Below are 18,931 nucleotides of genomic sequence, written 5' to 3' on the forward strand. Positions count from 1 at the left end.
CCACCCCGCCCGCCCCACCCCGCGCTCGTCCCCCCCGCCCATTCGCCCCGCCTACCCGTCTCGTGCACGCACGCCCCGCCCATTCACTCCGCCCCACCCGCACGCCCCGCCCGCCCCACCCCGCGCTCGTACGCCCCGCCCACCCGCCCCACCCCGCGCTCATACGCCCCGCCCACCCCGCCCTGCGCTTGCCCACCCCACCCCACCCAGCCCGTCCGCCCCACCCCGCCCCGCCCGCACAGGCCCCCGTGCTTGGTCGCCATCAGTCAGCAGCAGCAAGGCGAACAAGTCGCGATGAGTGAGACGGAGTCCGCCGCCTCGCTCCCTCGGGGTAACCACGTGGAGGTTGTGTGTGTGGGCGAGGCGTGGAGGTTGTGTGTGTGGGCGACGCGTGGAGGTTGTGTGTGTGGGCAACACATGGAGGGTGTGTGTGTGGGCGAGGCGTGGAGGTTGTGTGTGTGGGCAACACATGGAGGTTGTGCGTGTGGGCTACACATGGAGGTTGTGTGTGTGGGCTACACATGGAGGTTGTGTGTGTGGGCTACACATGGAGGCTGTGTGTGTGGGCTACACATGGAGGTTGTGTGTGTGGGCTACACGTGGAGGTTGTGTGTGTGGGCTACACATGGAGGTTGTGTGTGTGGGCTACACATGGAGGTTGTGTGTGTGGGCTACACATGGAGGTTGTGTGTGTGGGCGAGGCGTGGAGGTTGTGTGTGTGGGCTACACATGGAGGTTGTGTGTGTGGGCGAGGCGTGGAGGTTGTGCGTGTGGGCTACACATGGAGGTTGTGTGTGTGGGCTACACATGGAGGCTGTGTGTGTGGGCTACACATGGAGGTTGTGTGTGTGGGCTACGCGTGGAGGTTGTGTGTGTGGGCTACGCGTGGAGGTTGTGTGTGTGGGCTACACATGGAGGCTGTGTGTGTGGGCTACACATGGAGGCTGTGTGTGTGGGCTACACATGGAGGTTGTGTGTGTGGGCTACGCATGGAGGTTGTGTGAGTGGGCTACACATGGAGGTTGTGTGTGTGGGCTACGCGTGGAGGTTGTGCGTGTGGGCTGCACGTGGAGGTTGTGTGTGTGGGCTACGCGTGGAGGTTGTGCGTGTGGGCTGCACGTGGAGGTTGTGTGTGTGGGCTACGCGTGGAGGTTGTGCGTGTGGGCTGCACGTGGAGGTTGTGTGTGTGGGCTACGCGTGGAGGTTGTGCGAGTTTTTGTTGCAGTTGTCACGGTCCGCACGCTACGCTCCGAACCAGACGGGCTCCAGTTCGAATCGCGTGCAGTGACGATTTTCCGAACCGGTCCCGGGCCTCTCCTAGGTCGACTCGGCCTCAAATGAGTACAGTAGCTGGTGTGGGGTGTGTAAACATCGCCACTAATGGGGAGAGACAAAGGCGGCCAGGCGTGGTGTTGCCCACCCTTGCACGTGCCCCACATGGCTGTTTTGAGGATATTTGGTGAGTTTGGGGGTGTTTGGGGGTGAGTTTGGGGGTGAGTTTGAGGGTGAGTTTGAGGGTGTTTTGGTGAGTTTGGGGGTGTGTTTGAGGGTGCGTTTGGGGGTGATTTTGAGGGTGAGTTTGAGGGTGTTTTTGGTGAGTTTGGGGGTGTGTTTGGGGGTGAGTTTGAGGGTGAGTTTGAGGGTGTTTTTGGTGAGTTTGGGGGTGAGTTTGAGGGAGTTTGGGGGTGAGTTTGAGGGTGTTTTGGTGAGTTTGAGGGTGAGTTTGGGGGTGAGTTTGAGGGTGTTTTGGTGAGTTTGAGGGTGAGTTTGAGGGTGAGTTTGGGGGTGAGTTTGGGGGTGAGTGGCACGTGGTGTGGTGAGCCTCGTGACGTCCGTTATCACGAAGACCCATCACGGTGACAATTAGGAAATCGGCAAACGGTGAAAGTACAAAATGACTAAAGTCTGGGATCGCACGCAAGCCCCCTATTGACAGCAGACGAACGCGTAGGCGACCGATATCCATCATCAGTCGCCTGTCATGCTCCGATGGAAATAGCTGTTGCGAAAAGTAAACAAAGTAAATGTTACGATTTTTCCCACTGATCTGTGTCGTGAATGTCATTTCTGTACGATTCCAATCATTTTTATCGTCAAAATCGCCAAATTTTTGCGGAGCTCCGCTGCAAACACGAGGACAGACGAGAGGTGAGGCAGCCACGAGCTCAGCCTCCCCTCTGATTGCGCAATGAGCGCGTGCCTGTTGCTATCTCTCTGTATGTCACCAGTGTAATGTTTGTAGACGCCTTCATTACATGTCCTCGCCTTCCATAGTCCACGTAACTTATTTCACGTGTGTATATAAAGTTATTTAAAGACCCACAGACACGCACAGAGACCCACAGACACGCACAGAGACCCACAGACACGCACAGAGACCCACAGAAACCTTGCATAGAGACCCACAGACACGTACAGCGACCCACAGACACGCACAGAGACCCACAGGCACGCACAGAGACCCACAGACATTCACAGAGACCCACAGAAACCTTGCACAGAGACCCACAGACACGCAGAGAGACCCACAGACTCGCACAGAGACCCACAGACACGCACAGAGACCCACAGACACGCACAGAGACCCACAGACACGCACAGAGACTCACAGAAACCCACAGACATGCACAGAGACCCACAGAAACCTTGCATAGAAACCCACAGAAACCTTGCATATGAAGTACTCTTGAAGACGCGTGGACACCGTAGTAAGGCACACCGTATTTATTACACAATGTCGTACAGCACTGGAGGGATGTATCGGCCCCCTCACCCGTATAACTGGGAATTCACCTCTAGCTAGCCTTCCTAGCCGAGTCCTCCACTAACGGGCTAGGGGAGGCTGTCTGGCCCGACACTGGTCAGTCGGGCTACGGTACCCGGAATCCCAGAGGACTAACTCTGGTTCCGGGACCACGCCACTGGCTCCAGCCTGTGCTGCCCTTACAAGGGCGGCGTCCCACGGGGAGTCCAGGGCCTATCTGGCCGGTCTTCCGTCTTCCTTTTACTACTCTAAGACTCAACCCCGAGCTCTCTGGCTCATCCCTTTTTATACCCCCCTAGAGGATCGAAACCCCCCTCACGCCGTCCAGTGCGGACGTCGTTGCGGCCACCACCCCGTGTGCTCACGGAGTCCCCGCCCACTGTGTTTGTTATCCGTTAGCTCCCATGCAAACAGCCCTACACAAACAGCCCCTCTGTAACAGCCCTACACATAGAGACCCACAGACTCACACAGAGACCCATAGACACGCACAGAGACCCACAGAAACCTTGCACAGAGACCCACAGACTCGCACACATATCCACAGACACGCACAGAGACCCACATACTCGCATAGAAACCCACAGACATGCACAGAGACCCACAGAAACCTTGCACAGAGACCCACAGACTCGCACAGAGACCCACAGACACGCATAGAGACCCACAGACACACAAAGACCCACAGACACGCACAGAGACCCACAGACACGCACAGAAACCCACAGACACGCACAGAGACCCACAGACACGCACAGAGACCCACATACACCCACAGACCCGCACAGAGACCCACAGACACGCACAGCGACCCACAGACACCCACAGACCCGCACAGAAACCCACAGACACGCACAGAAACCCACAGACACGCACAGAGACCCACATACTCGCACAGAGACCCACAGACACGCACAGAGACCCACAGACATGCAGAGACCCACAGACACGCAGAGACCCACAGACACGCACAGACACGCACAGACACCCACAGAAACCTTGCACAGAGACCCACAGACACGCACAGAGACCCACAGACATGCACAGAGACCCACAGACACGCACAGAGACCCACAGACACGCACAGAGACGCACAGACACGCACAGAGACGCACAGAGACCCACAGACACGCACAGGGACCCACAGACACGCACACATATCCACAGACACGCACAGAGACCCACAGACACACACAGAGACCCACAGACACGCACAGAGACCCACAGACACGCACAGAGACCCACAGACACGCACAGAGACCCACAGACACGCACAGAGACCCACAGACACGCACAGAGACCCACAGACACGCACAGAGACCCACAGACACGCACAGAGACCCACAGACTCACACAGAGACCCACAGACTCACACAGAGAGACCCACAGACTCACACACAGAGACCCACAGACTCACACAGAGACCCACAGACTCACACAGAGACCCACAGACTCACACAGAGACCCACAGACTCACACAGAGACCCACAGACATGCACATAAATTCACACGGGCTCAGAGACCCACAGACGCACATAGGGACCCACAGACATCTATCGGGACTCACAAAAGTGCAGAGACCGACAGACATACACAGAGACCCACGGACACGCTCAGAGACCCACACGGACCGAAGCTCCTCTTCTCAGATGGGGGTGGGTGGGAATCATGAATCTCCAAGAAACTACGAGAGAATTCCCCCCTCGAGTAATTTCTCCCCATTTCCAGCCCTACTCACGTGGTCACTTGAAATGGTGGTGAATATTGTGGTGAAAGAGACTCGTGGTGAGTGCAGAGGTCGCAAACGGGTTTTGATTCCTTACCCGTACCCGGCCGCACCAGGGTCTCAAACGGGTACCCGTACCCGGCCGGGTAGGGTCCGGGTACGGGTACCCGTACCCGATACCCGGCCGGCTATGGGTAGCCGGGTATCGGGTAGGGTATGGTTATCGGGTACCCGATTGCGACCTCTGGGATGAAGCCATGTTGCAGGCGCGGGTGGGTTGATTCTAGGAACTTGAATTGTGAGAAGAGACAAGACGTTGGGAAATGAGTGACAAACGGTTACTCACCAGTGACTCACGGCCTACCCGTACCCGGCCGCACCAGGGTCGTAAATGGGTACCCGTACCCGGCTGGGTACGGGTAGCCGGGTATCGGGTACCCGATTGCGACCTCTGGGTGAGTCTCATCATGGTGAATGACTGAATCTCCTGGTGAGTATGGTGTGTGATTGAGTATCGTATCATGGTTATTGAGTATGGTGGTGAGTGTGCTATGGTGTTTGAGCAACGTGGTATCATGGTGAGTGATTGAATGTCGTGGTGAGTATGGTGGTGATTGAGGGACGCGGTATCATGGTGCGTGATTGAATGTCATGGTAAGTATCGTGGTGTTTGACGGACGTGGTATCATGGTGAGTATCGTGGTGATTGAGTGACGCGGTATCACGGTGCGGTGCCCCGCAGGCCCCTGGCTCTGCGTCCTCACGGGGGCCTCGCGGGGGTTCGGAGCGGCCTTCGCAGAGCTGCTGAGTGCCGAGATCCTGGGCCCCGGCTCCCTCCTCCTCCTCTCGGCGCGCTCCCTGGAGCCCCTGCGCCTCCTGGCCCACCGCCTCCTCGCCCAGCGGCACGGGGGGCCCCCGCAGGAGCCAGGGGGGCAGGGGTGCGTGGGGGGCGAGCCCCGGGAGGAAAGGGGACCCCAAGAGGAGAAGGGATCCCTGTTGGTGAGCTGCCCTGGGGGCTGCCTGCGCCTGCTGTGCGTGGCCGCTGACCTGGAGGGCCCCGAGGGCCTCCAGGCGCTGGAGGCGGCTCTCAGGACCCAGGAGCCGGGTCGATACAGGCGGCTGCTGGTGCTGAACAACGCCGGTAGGGGACGCCCCACACACCGCCGCGTCACCACTGATCCGTGCTGGGTCTGGCCTGTTCCTGGGATGGGCATTCTCGCCCCTGCCATGGGAATGTTGAATTACCACCCCTGGCTTTGCGCCAATGGGGGTGCGGTTACGCAGTGACCCGGCCGCAGCTCGTTTTACCGCTTGGCCCAGAGGTTCACGGCTTATTAACCGGAATGGCCGCCGCGGTTGCGTGCGTTAACCCTGAACATCATAACAACAAACGGCGTCTGCTCGACTCGCAGAGGACCTGAAGGATCCCAGTGACGTCATTCGCAAGAGCAGCCGTTGTGTGCCAGCGTCACGGTAGCTCAGTTGGTACCACAGTCAAAGATCCCCGGCAAGCACCTCTGTAGGCCAGAATGGTACAGATCAGGGTGGGTGACCAGCATCGTGCCCGACCGCCTTTGTGTGTGAATGTGTGAGTCATCTCGGTCAGTCGACCCGTGGCACCTGGGTTTGCCCCGTGACCTCCTGCCAGCGGGCGTTCGACACTTCACGTGGCCTCAAGGTGCACATGGCCTGGCACAAGTATCGTGGTGACGTCACCGCCACTTAGTGGCGAATGGCGGTTGTTGTTGTTATACACAACTACACTTGCACACATTCACACGCGACAACAACCGCCGTTCACCACCAAGTGGTGGTGACGTCACCACCAAGTGGTGACGTCACCACGGCGCACAAGCGCCTCGTGAAGTGCTGAAGGTTCACTCCTGACAGGGGATGATGGGACAGACCGAGGTGCCATGGGTTATTTGACCTAAATGACTGGACGATGCACCACCTGTGCTCCCCACTGCGCCAACTTGCTGAGTTTTAGCCGCCCGCGCTCCGCTCACTGTGTCGCTCCACACTCTCACTGCAGAATAGGGAGAGACACAAACTCCACACAGGCATCCTAATCGGGAGCGGAATCAAAACCCGTTTGCGACCTCTGGACCTTCCCCACCCCCCCCCCCCCCCAAGGCTCGCTGGGGGACGTGAGCCGGCGCGTGAGGGACGTGACGACGGCCGAGTGGGCCCCCCTGTGCCGCCACCTCCAGCTCAACGTGGCCGCCCCCCTGCTCCTCGCAGCAGCCGCACTACGCTGGTTCCAGGGCCTCGAGGAGGCTGAGGGGACCGGAGGGGATGAGGGTCCCTCAGGTGAAAGGATGTGAGGGGGTGAGGGGGTGTGTGTGTAGGGCAATATTTCCACGGTGATTAATGTGAGCTCTGTGTGAAGGGCGTGTTGCTACGGTGATTATTGTGAGCTGTGTGTGTGTATGTGTGTAGGATGCGTTGCCATGGTGATTAACGTGAGCTGTGTATGTATGTGTGTAGGACGTGTTGCCATGGTGATTAACGTGAGCTGTGTATGTATGTGTGTAGGACACGTTGCCATGGTGATTAACGTGAGCTGTGTATGTGTGTGTAGGACGCGTTGCCATGGTGATTAACGTGAGCTCTCTGTGCGCCATCACTCCGTACCCGAGCTGGGCTCCGTACTGCTCGTCACGCGCAGCCAGAGACATGCTGCACGTCGTCGTGGCAACCGAGGAGCCGCACGTGCGGGTCCTTAACTACGCTCCTGGTGCGGTCGCCCTGCTTACGACAGCATTCAACACTCAATCAGACAACAACAACAACCGCCATTCGCCACTAAGTGGCGGTGACGTCACCACGGCGCTTGTGCCAGGCCATGTGCACCTTGAGGCCACGTGAAGTGTCGAATGCTCGCTGGCAGGAGGTCACGGGACAGACCCAGGTGCCACGGGTCGACTGACCGAGATGACCGAGATGACTGGCTGATGCACCACCTGTGCCCCCTACTGTGCCAACTTGCTGTGCTACAGTCAGGTTTTGCCTTCGAATCCAGCGGCTGCCTTCGTTAATACTGCGTTGTGTATTAACCACACACATCGCATGCGCCGTTTGCTTTACTCACAGTGGCCATCGACATTTACACTGCGAAATACACAACTAGAATTATACACAAAGCAGCAACACCGCCTCCTACTGCGACAAACTTGGCAAGACCCTCCTGGAGATAGTCACGAGACTGATTGAGGCTTTAAACACAAGGGGGCAACAGACACCACGATCTCCCCACCACGACACTCAATGGACTCACCATGATACCCGTGCTACTCAATCACCATACCACACGCACCACGATACTCACCATATCAGTCATCAAGTTGAGCCGTGCTTAACAGGACAGAGTTTGTGACGGCACCAAGGGAGCTATCACGCTTCTCATAACCCCTCACCCCCCCCCCCCCCCCCGCACAGGTCCGATGGACACAGACATGCAGGCGGAGGCGTGCGTGCAGACGGGCGACGCGGGGCTCCGGGGGCGGCTGGAGAAGTCTCGTGCTGCAGGGACGCTGGTGGACCCCCGCGACTCGGCGCGTGCGCTGCTGCGCCTGCTGCGGGCAGACTCCTTCCGCAGCGGCGCACACGTGGACTACTACGACGTGCCGGGGCCACGGCGCGAGGGAGACGGAGCGGAGACGGCACGCCGCGGGAGAGAAGGAGGCACGCCGCAGGGACAGTGATGGCACAGAGACGGGACAGAGACGACACAGTGATGGCACAGAGACGACACAGATGACACACCACGGGAGAGATGTCGGCACAACGCACAGACAGTGACGGCACAGAGATGGAATCGCGGAGATGACACAGAGACGGCACACCACACAGAGGCAGCTGGTGGCAGTGATGACGAGAGAATCGCTACGACTGTGACTCGTAGCGATTGGGACTGCAAACACGTCACGCGCCGAACAGATGACGCTCCGACGCGGGCTACGTCACAAACTACGCCGGGGCAATCGTCCTCAACGCTAACGGTGTGGCCCGGCATCACAGCAGGACGAGACGGCATCACACAGAACGGACATCTTAATTACGAGGCCGGCTTAAAGCAAGAGTATACAGTAGGTGACGTTTCGGGCAATGGCCCTTCTTCATGGCACACGAATTAACACAACAGCAGGGTCCTGCATCCCAAACACTACTGACGTCATTGCCTCTTGCGAGGGTGCCGGAGGGCGCCGTGGCGTTATACTACACACAGGGTTCTCGGTGTCACTGCCTGAATTGCTGAAAGTCGCGGCTACTTGACCAGGCATCCAAAACACGACGTCATCACCAGCGAGACTTGGTTAATATTACCCACGAGAACCTGACTTCACGAGTCTGGCTCTGTGTGAGTCTGTGCCTCTCTGTGTGAGTCTGTGGCTTTCTCTGTGTGAGTCTGTGGCTTTCTCTGTGTGAGTCTGTGGCTCTCTGTGCGAGTCTGTGCCTCTCTGTGCGAGTCTGTGTCTCTGTGTAAGTCTGTGGCTTTCTCTGTGTGAGTCCGTGGCTTTCTCTGTGTGAGTCTGTGCCTCTCCGTGTGAGTCTGTGGCTTTCTCTGTGTGAGTCTGCCTTTCTCTGTGTGAGTCTGCCTTTCTCTGTGTGAGTCTGTGCCTTTCTCTGTGCGAGTCTGTGGCTCTCTGTGCGAGTCTGTGCCTCTCTGTGCGAGTCTGTGTCTCTGTGTAAGTCTGTGGCTTTCTCTGTGTGAGTCCGTGGCTTTCTCTGTGTGAGTCTGTGCCTCTCCGTGTGAGTCTGTGGCTTTCTCTGTGTGAGTCTGCCTTTCTCTGTGTGAGTCTGCCTTTCTCTGTGTGAGTCTGTGCCTTTCTCTGTGTGAGTCTGTGCCTCTCTGTGTGAGACCGTGGCTCTCTGTGAGTCTGTGGGTTCTGTGTTAATCTATGGGACTCTGTATGTCTCTGTGGCTCCCTGTGTCAGTGTGAGTCGGTGAGTCTTTGTGCGAGTCTGTGGGTCTCTGTGAGTCTATGATGATTGAGATTTTGGCTTCATCTGGGAACAAGCCGGAGATTCCCCATTGTATACGAGGCGAAATCAACTGCCAATGCACCGTCTTGCTGTACTGCCATCGTCTGGCCTTAATCTGGTAGTGCAATAGGGATTTATCCGCCAAAACTTTCCTTTTTTGCGGCGGTTCATGATCGCTTTAATGTATTGATTGCTAAACCTCGCCCTTCCAGGGGTGATCCATGATCGCTTTAATGTATTGATTTATTGTCGGTAATTTAATTGCTAGCTGTAGCTAATGATCCGCGTTCGATTTGTAATCAATAAACATGATTGAAATGTCCTGTGTGCGAGAACGAGTGAGTGGTGAGGGAGACTGATGAGTGTATTCCATGTGTGTGAATCGGGTGAGTGTATTCCAGGTGTGTGAATCGGGTGAGTGTATTCCAGTTGTGTGAATCAGATGAGTGTACCCCAAGTCAGAGGTTGTTATTTTGATTATTTTGCTCCTAAACATTTCCACAAGATAAGCCGCCACTTTGTTGAGCTATCATTTGTGGGCAGGTCGCAATTGAAAAATAAGTTAATAAGCTCAGTGGGATGTATCTGGTACAAGAAAAAAATAACTTTAATTTTCTTTGTTTATTTTTTTTTACGTGAAATTAGTTTTCACCTTTCCTATACTTTTCATGCCTATCGTGCTTTTGCATTGTTTCTTGTTGTAACGTCCCGGAGACCCCCGTACCCATCTGTGAGATGGAGAAAAATAGAAGAGCTTCATATATCATCGACAGTACATTAAAAATAAACGCCAGTAACAGGACTCCGATTTACACTATTGGAACCTCATTTGCCAGAAGAAAAAATATTTTTTTTTACCCTTTCATGTCAACAAAACTGACACCTTTTTTTACAAGGAGTCATGTTTGCATAGACCACAATACCTGCAGTCGTAATACAAACAAAAAACACAACTGATAATCAAGCACAGTGCATACATTATTAGAGTTGTGTTTTTTGTTTGTATTACGACTGCGGGTATTGTGGTCTATGCAAACATGACTCTCGATTTAAAGCTTTTGTGACTGCAGGGATTCATCTTCTTCTTGGTTCTTTCGGTAAAGTCACGTAGAATGGAAATAATATAATAAAAATAAAACGTAATAAAATAGACAGACTCTGTCTTATCTCTGTCGTTTCGACAGCCCTGTTCTTCACCTGAGGACGGCTGCTTGCGTTGTGGCCGGAACGTCGTGAGAATTATTTTATTATGTTTTATTATTTTTATTATTTTATTATTTCCATTCTACGTGACTTTACCGAAAGAACCAAGAAGACAAACATGACTCCTTGTAAAAAAAAAAAGGTGTCAGTTTTGTTGTCAGATAAAAAGGTAAAAAAACAATTACCAGGACTCCGATTGTGTTAAACCCCCACCACCCACCACGTGGGCGGAAGTGGCGACCACGTGGCGCGTGACGGGAGGAGGGGGGTGCAGTCAGCGCTGGCACTGCATGCTGGGAGTGAAGCACTTCCGCTTCCGCCAGCCACGAGCATCATGATGAAGATGGAGTCGCGGTGCAGCAGCAGCAGGAGCGGACAGCGAATGGGGGCGATCGTGAGATGCCTCCTCTTCGCCGCCTCCGTGGCGTTCGCCTCGGGTGAGGCTGTGGAGGGAGAACGGACGAGGAGGAAGGTTGATGAGGCAGGAGATGGAGGGGGAAGTGGGAGCCCGTCCCCCCCCTCGGGGTGCAGAGTGGTGACGTGGCCAAGTCGGAGTCGTGGGGAGCCAGAGTCTGGCTCTGGGTCACGGGTCCCAGGTCACGGCCTCTGGGTCACGGGTCCCAGGTCACGGCCTCTGGGTCACGTGTCCCAGGTCACGGCCTCTGGGTCACGGGCCCCAGGTTCGGGCTGTAGGATCTGGACCCAGACCCGGGGGTTTCTAGGTCCCGGGCCCCCAGGTTCGGGCTCTGGGCGAGGTAACGCGGCGCTCAGGGGCATCACTTGCGTAGTGGTAGCAGCAGCAGTAGCAGCAGCAGTAGCAGCAGCAGTAGCAGTAGTAGCAGCAGTAGCGGCAGCAGTAGCGGCAGCAGTAGCGGCAGCAGTAGCAGCAGCAGCTGTAGGAGCAGCAGCAGCAGCAGTAGTAGCAGCAGTAGCAGCAGCAGCAGTAGTAGCAGCAGCAGTAGTAGCAGCAGCAGCAGCAGCAGCAGCAGTAGGAGCAGCAGCAGCAGTAGTAGCAGCAGCAGTAGCAGCAGCAGCAGTAGTAGCAGCAGCAGTAGTAGCAGCAGTAGTAGCAGCAGCAGTAGTAGCAGCAGCAGCAGCAGCAGCAGCAGCAGTAGGAGCAGCAGCAGCAGCAGTAGTAGCAGCAGTAGCAGCAGCAGCAGTAGTAGCAGCAGCAGTAGTAGCAGCAGTAGTAGCAGCAGCAGTAGTAGCAGCAGCAGCAGTAGTAGCAGCAGCAGTAGCAGCAGCAGCTGTAGGAGCAGCAGCAGCAGCAGTAGTAGCAGCAGTAGCAGCAGCAGCAGCAGCAGCAGCAGCAGCAGTAGCAGCAGCAGTAGTAGCAGCAGCAGTAGTAGCAGCAGCAGCAGTAGTAGCAGCAGTAGCAGCAGCAGCAGTAGGAGCAGCAGCAGTAGCAGCAGCAGCAGCAGCTGTGTTGGTGTTGTGTGTCGGTGTCGAACAGAGATAGGGGACCTCGCCTACGAACGCCTGGCTGTGTCGCCAGCATTGGTTCAATCAGCGCGACTGACTGCTGCTGCTGCTGATGAGACACTTAATGTCGAAAACGCTCCCGAGTTGTGCTTGTGTTGATCAACCAACGCTGTTGCTGCTGAGATGATGCCTTCCCAGATGGCCGTGTATGTGTGGGGCTGACGGGATGTGTGAAACAAATACTTATGTTTTATACGTGGAGAGAGAGAGATGTGGGATTTATCTGCTTGGTTATTCTGCTTTAGAGTTGGCCGTGACCAGCTTGGTGACGTATGGTCAGAGAACCCCCCCCCCCCACGACCGACACATCGTGGGGATGTCTTCATCCTGCAGTGGATTGTCGCAGCTGTGAATCATTGACCCAACCTTACGCGAACACCGCGTTTTAATTCGCACACATTCACAACAAATGCACAGTGTGGGTTTAACTCAAGAGAGGGAATCATAGGTCTATTGTGTGCATGTCTACGACCATACGGGTCTCAGTGAGCCCTCCACATGAGCCTGTGTGTGTGTGTCCATCTGCGTATCTATGCGAACCTGTCTCTCTGACTCTTTGTGTCTCTGTCAAGCTGTGGGTCTCTCTCTGTGGGTGTATGGGTCTTCAGAGGTACTCGCTAACAGCACTTGCTCCTACACATCATCGCGGCTTTTGGCTGGCCATCGAACAAAGACGGTCACCGCATCGCGCGCTTTTCGATGCGCTTCTGCGGTCGTCTGGAACGCTCTTCCAATAAGAGGAAGCCACTGCACCTTATGCACTTGTAAATACAGGCAGTCCTCTACTTGCGATGGAGATGCGTTACGACGACCCCATCATCGTAAGTCGAAAATATCGTAAGTCGAAGATGGCCTAGCCTGCCCATGAGTCTTAAAGAATGGTGATAATTTAGCAAAACAGAGCAATTTACAGTAGCGTACTGTATAAACTATATACTGTATATTAATTACAATACTGTATTGCACAGTAAAATGTAAAGTAAAAAAACAAGGTAAATTCTTAGCCTACCTATATGAACTGCAATTTAATAGAAAGTTTTTTTCAGGAAACAATCCAATTTGCCATAAAAAAAACTTAACATGCATTGAACGTATCGTATCGTGGTAACCCTAAAATGAAATCGCTAAAGCTACGTATCATACATGCATTGAACGTATCGTAACGTATCATATTGTACTGTACTCACCAAGATTCTGTCCGTCGTCTGCATACTTGAACGATGTTAGGTTGTTGATGGCAATTTTGTCATATCGCTATCGCCATCGTAAGATCGAAATATCGTAAGTCGGACCATCGTTACTCGGGGACTACCGGTAATCTAGATTGAAAACTCATTTATTTGGAACTGCTGTTGGTTTATCCAAGATTTGAAGCTTTCGTGACTGCAAGGATTCATACTCTTAGGTTTTATCGGTAAAGTCACGTAGGTAAAAGAATAAAATTAATATTAATATTGCTGTATCAAGTAAAGTTAACTTAACTTGATACAGCAGTCGTGCTGTGACTGTTCCACCTGAAGACGGAAGCTTGTGTTGCCTCCGAAACGTTGTGATTTTTTATTTAACTTTTATTAATTTTATTTTTTTACCTACGTGACTTTACCGAAAAAACCTCAGAGTATGTTGGTTTATCGTTTGTTATCCTTCCCTCGCCGCACCGATTGGCACGATTGGCTACATACACTGTGAAAGAAGTTCAACGTACACTAGAGGTCGCAAACGGGTTTTGATTCCTTACCCGTACCCGGCCGCACCAGGGTCGCAATTGGGTAACCGTACCCATACCCTACCAGATACCCGGCTACCCGTACCCAGCCGGGTATCGGGTAGGGTACGGGTATCGGGTACCCGATTGCGACCTCTGGGATGAAGCCATGTTGCAGGCGCGGGTGGGTTGATTCTAGGAACTTGAATTGTGAGAAGAGACAAGACGTTGGGAAATGAGTGACAAACGGTGACTCACCAGTGACTCACGCCTACCCGTACCCGGCCGCACCAGGTATTGGGTAGGGTACGGGTATCGGGTACCCGGTTGCGACCTCTGACGTACACTCGTACAATGGCAGGCTGCTCTCCTCGTGGTGCCGCCACTCTGCGTGACCCCCACACTGACCGTGCCCCCCCCCCCCCCCCCACGATTCTGCCTCTGTGTAGGGGAGCTGTGTGCGGACCCCGCGGTGGTCTCGTCCTCGTACAGCACGAGCGACGGCGTGCTGGCCACGGACACCGTGTTCATCGTCGAGGTCTCGCTGTACTGCGGCAGCGAGGCCCAGAACGTGGCGCTGTACGCCGACGTGGACGGGAAGCAGTTCCCCGTCACCAAGGGCCAGGACGTGGGCCGCTACCAGGTGAGCTGGCCGGAGGGCAGAGGTCGCAACCCAATACCCGTACCCTACCCGATACCCGGCTACCCGGCCGGGTACAGGTACCCATTTGCGACTCTGGTGCGGCCGGGTACGGGTAAGGAATCAAAACCCGTTTGCGACCTCTGCCGGAGGGCCACAGTGGCCGCCCAGCGCCGCTGGACTCCGGTGGGAAGACCGTCCCGGGGGACGAGGTCACGTGACGCCATCTAGCCCGGCCCTCGGTGCTCACCCGAAGTGGTCAGACAGAGGCAGACGCCTCGTCTTTGTAAATAACGCCACCCGGCTACGGGTAAATGAGCGGCTGTTTTAGCTGCATCCGTGTGTCTTGGTCCGTCCGTGTCCATCTGTTTGTCTGTGCGTGGTGTGTAACGTGGGGTCATGATGTCTCTCGTACGGACGATCTGAGCGACGCGGATCACATCTGGCAGTGCTGCTGCTACCGGCCTAGAGGATACTGGGGCAGATCATATCCTCGGCATCGGTCGCGGCGATTCCGAACAAAAACGAGAGCTAAAAGTCCGCGCCACTGTGTCCCCTCCCCCCGCCATCCCACCCCCCAGGTGTCGTGGAGCGAGCCTCACCGCACGGCACGCAGCGGCACACACGCGGTGCGCTTCTACGACGAGGAGGCCTACAGCGCCCTGCGCAAGGTGTGACGCCCCGTGCCGCCACACATTGCCACGCATTACCGTACACCGCCATGGTACAGCATCATAGCGTCGTACACCATCATAGCGTCGTACACCATCATAGCGTCATACACCATCATAGCGTCGTACACCATCATAGCGTCATACACCATCATAGCGTCATACACCATCATAGCGTCGTACACCATCATAGCGTCATACACCATCATAGCGTCGTACACCATCATAGCGTCGTACACCATCATAGCGTCGTACACCATCATAGCGTCATACACCATCATAGCGTCGTACACCATCATAGCGTCATACACCATCATAGCGTCGTACACCATCATAGCGTCATACACCATCATAGCGTCATACACCATCATAGCGTCATACACCATCATAGCCTCATACACCATAGCAGTGAACACTGTCATAGCGTCGTACACCATCATAGCGTCATACATCATCATAGCGTCATACACCATCATAGCGTCGTACACCATCATAGCGTCATACACCGTCATAGCAGTGAGCACTGTCATAGTGCAATACACCATCATACACCATCATAGCGTCATACACCGTCATAGCGCAATACACCATCATACAACATCATTGCGGAGAGCAACGTCAATCGCGGCTACACTGTCACTCATTGCACTAAGTGGTGGTGATAGTGGTTATGGTGATTGATGTTGGTGGTGCTGATGTTGATGGTGCTGGTGGTGTTGACGTTTGTAGGCGCAGAGGAACAAGGAGGATGTGTCTGACATCAGCCCGCTCTTCGTCGTAGCAGTGGAACACAGGGTGAGTGCAGACGTGTACATACACACGCCTACACACACACCTACACTCACACACTCACACGCCTACACACTCGCACACGCCTACACACTCACATGCCTACACACTCACACGCCTACACACTCACACACGCCTACACACACATGCCTACACACTCACACGCCTACACACTCACACACACACGCCTACACACTCACACGCCAACACACTCGCACAAGCCTACAGTCACACACACGCCTACACACTCACACCTACACACACACTCTTACACAAATACAAAGATCCCCCGTATAGCCTTCACATACTGTTGCGGCAAGTGCTGTTAACGAGTAGCACCTATGAAGGCCGGAAAGGTATACCAGGGGGTGGGAGGCCAGCACCACGCCCTACCGCCTTTGTCTCCCTAGTGGCGATGTTTGCACACTGCACCAGGTACTAATTTGAGGCTGAGTCGACCTAGGGGAGGCCCAGGATCGGTTCAAATAATCGTCACTGGTGTTGGCCGTAAGCGGGAATCGAACTCGGGTTGCCGGTTTCGTAGCGCAGCGCGCTAACCGCTACACCGCCGCTCCCCACCAGACAAAGACCCCCGTATAGCCATAACTGACTGTTCAGATTATAATGAATCTGTTCAGATAATCATCGCCGCTGTTGGGAAGGCGAGGTGCGCCTTCAGGCCACGTGGTGTGTGTGCTTGGCTCACTGGCAGGAGGTCAGAGATATAGACCCAGGTGCCATGGGTGGACTGACTGAGGTGACAGGCAGAGGGCACCACCTGTGCTCCCCACTGCGGTTTAGCCGCCCCGGTGCTCCGCTCGTTGTTGCATCGCTCCTCTGTCGCGCCACTGCTCCTCGTACAAACACATGTGTAAAAACATGTATGCACACATATATAGAGCACGTAACGGTGTGATGTGTTTATTGCTACGTAACGGTGTATGTGTGTATTACCATGTATCAGTGTGCTGTGTGTATGGCTATGTCACGGTGTGGTGTGTGTATTTCCATGGAATAGTGTGGTGTGTGTATTGCTATGTATCGGTGTGCTGTGTAACGGTGTGTGCTGTGTGTATGGCTGTGTAACGGTGTGTGCTGTGTGTATGGCTGTGTAACGGTGTGTGCTGTGTGTATGGCTGTGTAACGGTGTGTGCTGTGTCTATGGCTGTGTAACGGTGTGTGCTGTGTGTATGGCTGTGTAACGGTGTGTGCTGTTTGTATGGCTGTGTAACGGTGTGTGCTGTGTGTATGGCTGTGTAACGGTGTGTGCTGTGTCTATGGCTGTGTAACGGTGTGTGCTGTGTGTATGGCTGTGTAACGGTGTGCTGTGTGTATTGCCATGTAACGGCGTGGTGTGTGTATTGCTATGTAACGGCGTGTCGTGGTGTGCTGTGTGTATGGTGTGGTGTTATGGTGTGGTGTGTGTATGGCTGTGTAACGGTGTGTGGTGTCTGTATGGCTGTGTAACGGTGTGGCGTGGTGCGCTGTGTGTATGGCTATGTAACGGTGTGTGGTGTCTGTATGGCTATGTAATGGTGTGTGGTGTCTGTATGGCTATGTAACGGTGTGTGCTGTGTGTATTGCCATGTAACGGTGTGCTGTGTGTATGGCTGTGTAACGGTGTGGTGTGTGTGTGGCTGTGTGACGGTGTGCTGTGTGTATGGCTATGTAACAGTGTGGTGTGTGTATTGCCATGTAACGGTGTGGTGTGTGTATTGCTATGTATCAGTGTGGTGTATGTATTGCTATGTAACAGTGTGTGCTGTGTGTATGGCTGTGTAACGGTGTGTGCTGTGTGTATGGCTGTGTAACGGTGTGGTGTGTGTGTGTGGCTGTGTAACGGTGTGCTGTGTGTATGGCTATGTAACGGTGTGGTGTGCTGTGTGTATTGCCATGTAACGGTGTGGTGTGTGTATTGCTATGTAACGGCGTGGTGTGCTGTTTGTATGGCTGTGTAGCGGTGTGGCTTGGTGTGCTGTGTGTATTACCATGTATCAGTGTGGTGTGTGTGGCTATGTAATGGTGTGTGCTGTGTGTATTACCATGTAACGGCGTGGTGTGTGTATGGCTATGTAACGGTGTGGCTTGGTGTGTGTATGGTGTGCTGTGTGTATGGCTGTGTAACGGTGTGTGCTGTGTGTATTACCATGTATCAGTGTGCTGTGTGTATTGCTATGTAACGGTGTGGCTTGGTGTGTATGGCTGTGTAACGGCGTGGTGTGCTGTGTGTATGGCTGTGTAACGGTGTGGCTTGGTGTGTGTATGGTGTGCTGTGTGTATGGCTATGTAACGGTGTGTGGTGTGTGTATGGCTGTGTAACGGTGTGTCTTGGTGTGCGGTGCGGCAGGGCGTGTGGGGCGGGCCGCTCGTGGCCACGGAGGTGGTGGCGGCGCTGGTCGGCGTCGGCCTCTACGCGTTTGCCTACCGGGCCAAGGGCCTCATCCAGAGCTAGCGCTCGCCTCGCTCACCGGCACCAGTTCGCCTCGCCACTCGCACCGCACGCGCACACACGGTCACACCACACCCACCCACCCACCCACGCGCCCGCCGTCCGTCCGTCCCTCGTGTGAACTCGGAGATGTTTGAATAAAACCAGCGGTGGCCAAATCTCGCAGCGTCCCTCGTGATGTTTGCGTTGTCGAGGGTGAACGCACGTCGATCGGTGCACGGACATCGCAGCACCAACATCACAGAAGCAATCTTAATTTTGGAGCTTTCGTGACTGCAGGAATTATTCTTTGGTTCTTTCGGTAAAGTCACGTATAAAGATAACATAATAAATTAAATAATAGCATACTACGACGTTTCGATTGCAACACAAGCAATCATATATGCTTATATGTCTGTCTATAGTTTTCTAGTTAGATTTTTGTTGCTATTTCTTTTATACCTGATGATGATTGCTTGTGTTGCAATCGAAACGTCGTAGTATGCTATTATTTAATTTATTATGTTATCTTTA

At 54.4% G+C, this 18,931-nt stretch overlaps 2 protein-coding genes across 2 annotated transcripts; both read left to right on the forward strand.

Moving 5' to 3' along the window:
• The first annotated feature begins 224 nt into the window (after nucleotides 1-224).
• LOC133342580 (sepiapterin reductase-like) lies at nucleotides 225-9,801 on the forward strand. The gene is made up of 5 exons (XM_061551786.1): nucleotides 225-331; nucleotides 5,233-5,631; nucleotides 6,627-6,803; nucleotides 7,075-7,230; nucleotides 7,932-9,801. Exons 1-5 carry the CDS (start codon nucleotides 295-297, stop codon nucleotides 8,195-8,197), a joined length of 1,035 nt encoding a protein of 344 aa, XP_061407770.1. The 5' UTR covers nucleotides 225-294; the 3' UTR covers nucleotides 8,198-9,801.
• A 1,186-nt stretch (nucleotides 9,802-10,987) lies between these two features.
• Nucleotides 10,988-18,576, forward strand: LOC133342837 (translocon-associated protein subunit delta-like). The gene is made up of 5 exons (XM_061552155.1): nucleotides 10,988-11,119; nucleotides 14,319-14,512; nucleotides 15,091-15,180; nucleotides 15,910-15,975; nucleotides 18,317-18,576. The coding sequence occupies exons 1-5, from the start codon at nucleotides 11,017-11,019 to the stop codon at nucleotides 18,419-18,421; spliced, it is 558 nt and encodes a 185-aa protein (XP_061408139.1). The 5' UTR covers nucleotides 10,988-11,016; the 3' UTR covers nucleotides 18,422-18,576.
• Nucleotides 18,577-18,931: the final 355 nt, after the last annotated feature.

This window comes from Lethenteron reissneri, chromosome 2 (assembly GCF_015708825.2).
Source record: "Lethenteron reissneri isolate LAM-NWPU_2019-01 chromosome 2, ASM1570882v1, whole genome shotgun sequence".
NCBI classification, from domain to species: domain Eukaryota; kingdom Metazoa; phylum Chordata; class Hyperoartia; order Petromyzontiformes; family Petromyzontidae; genus Lethenteron; species Lethenteron reissneri.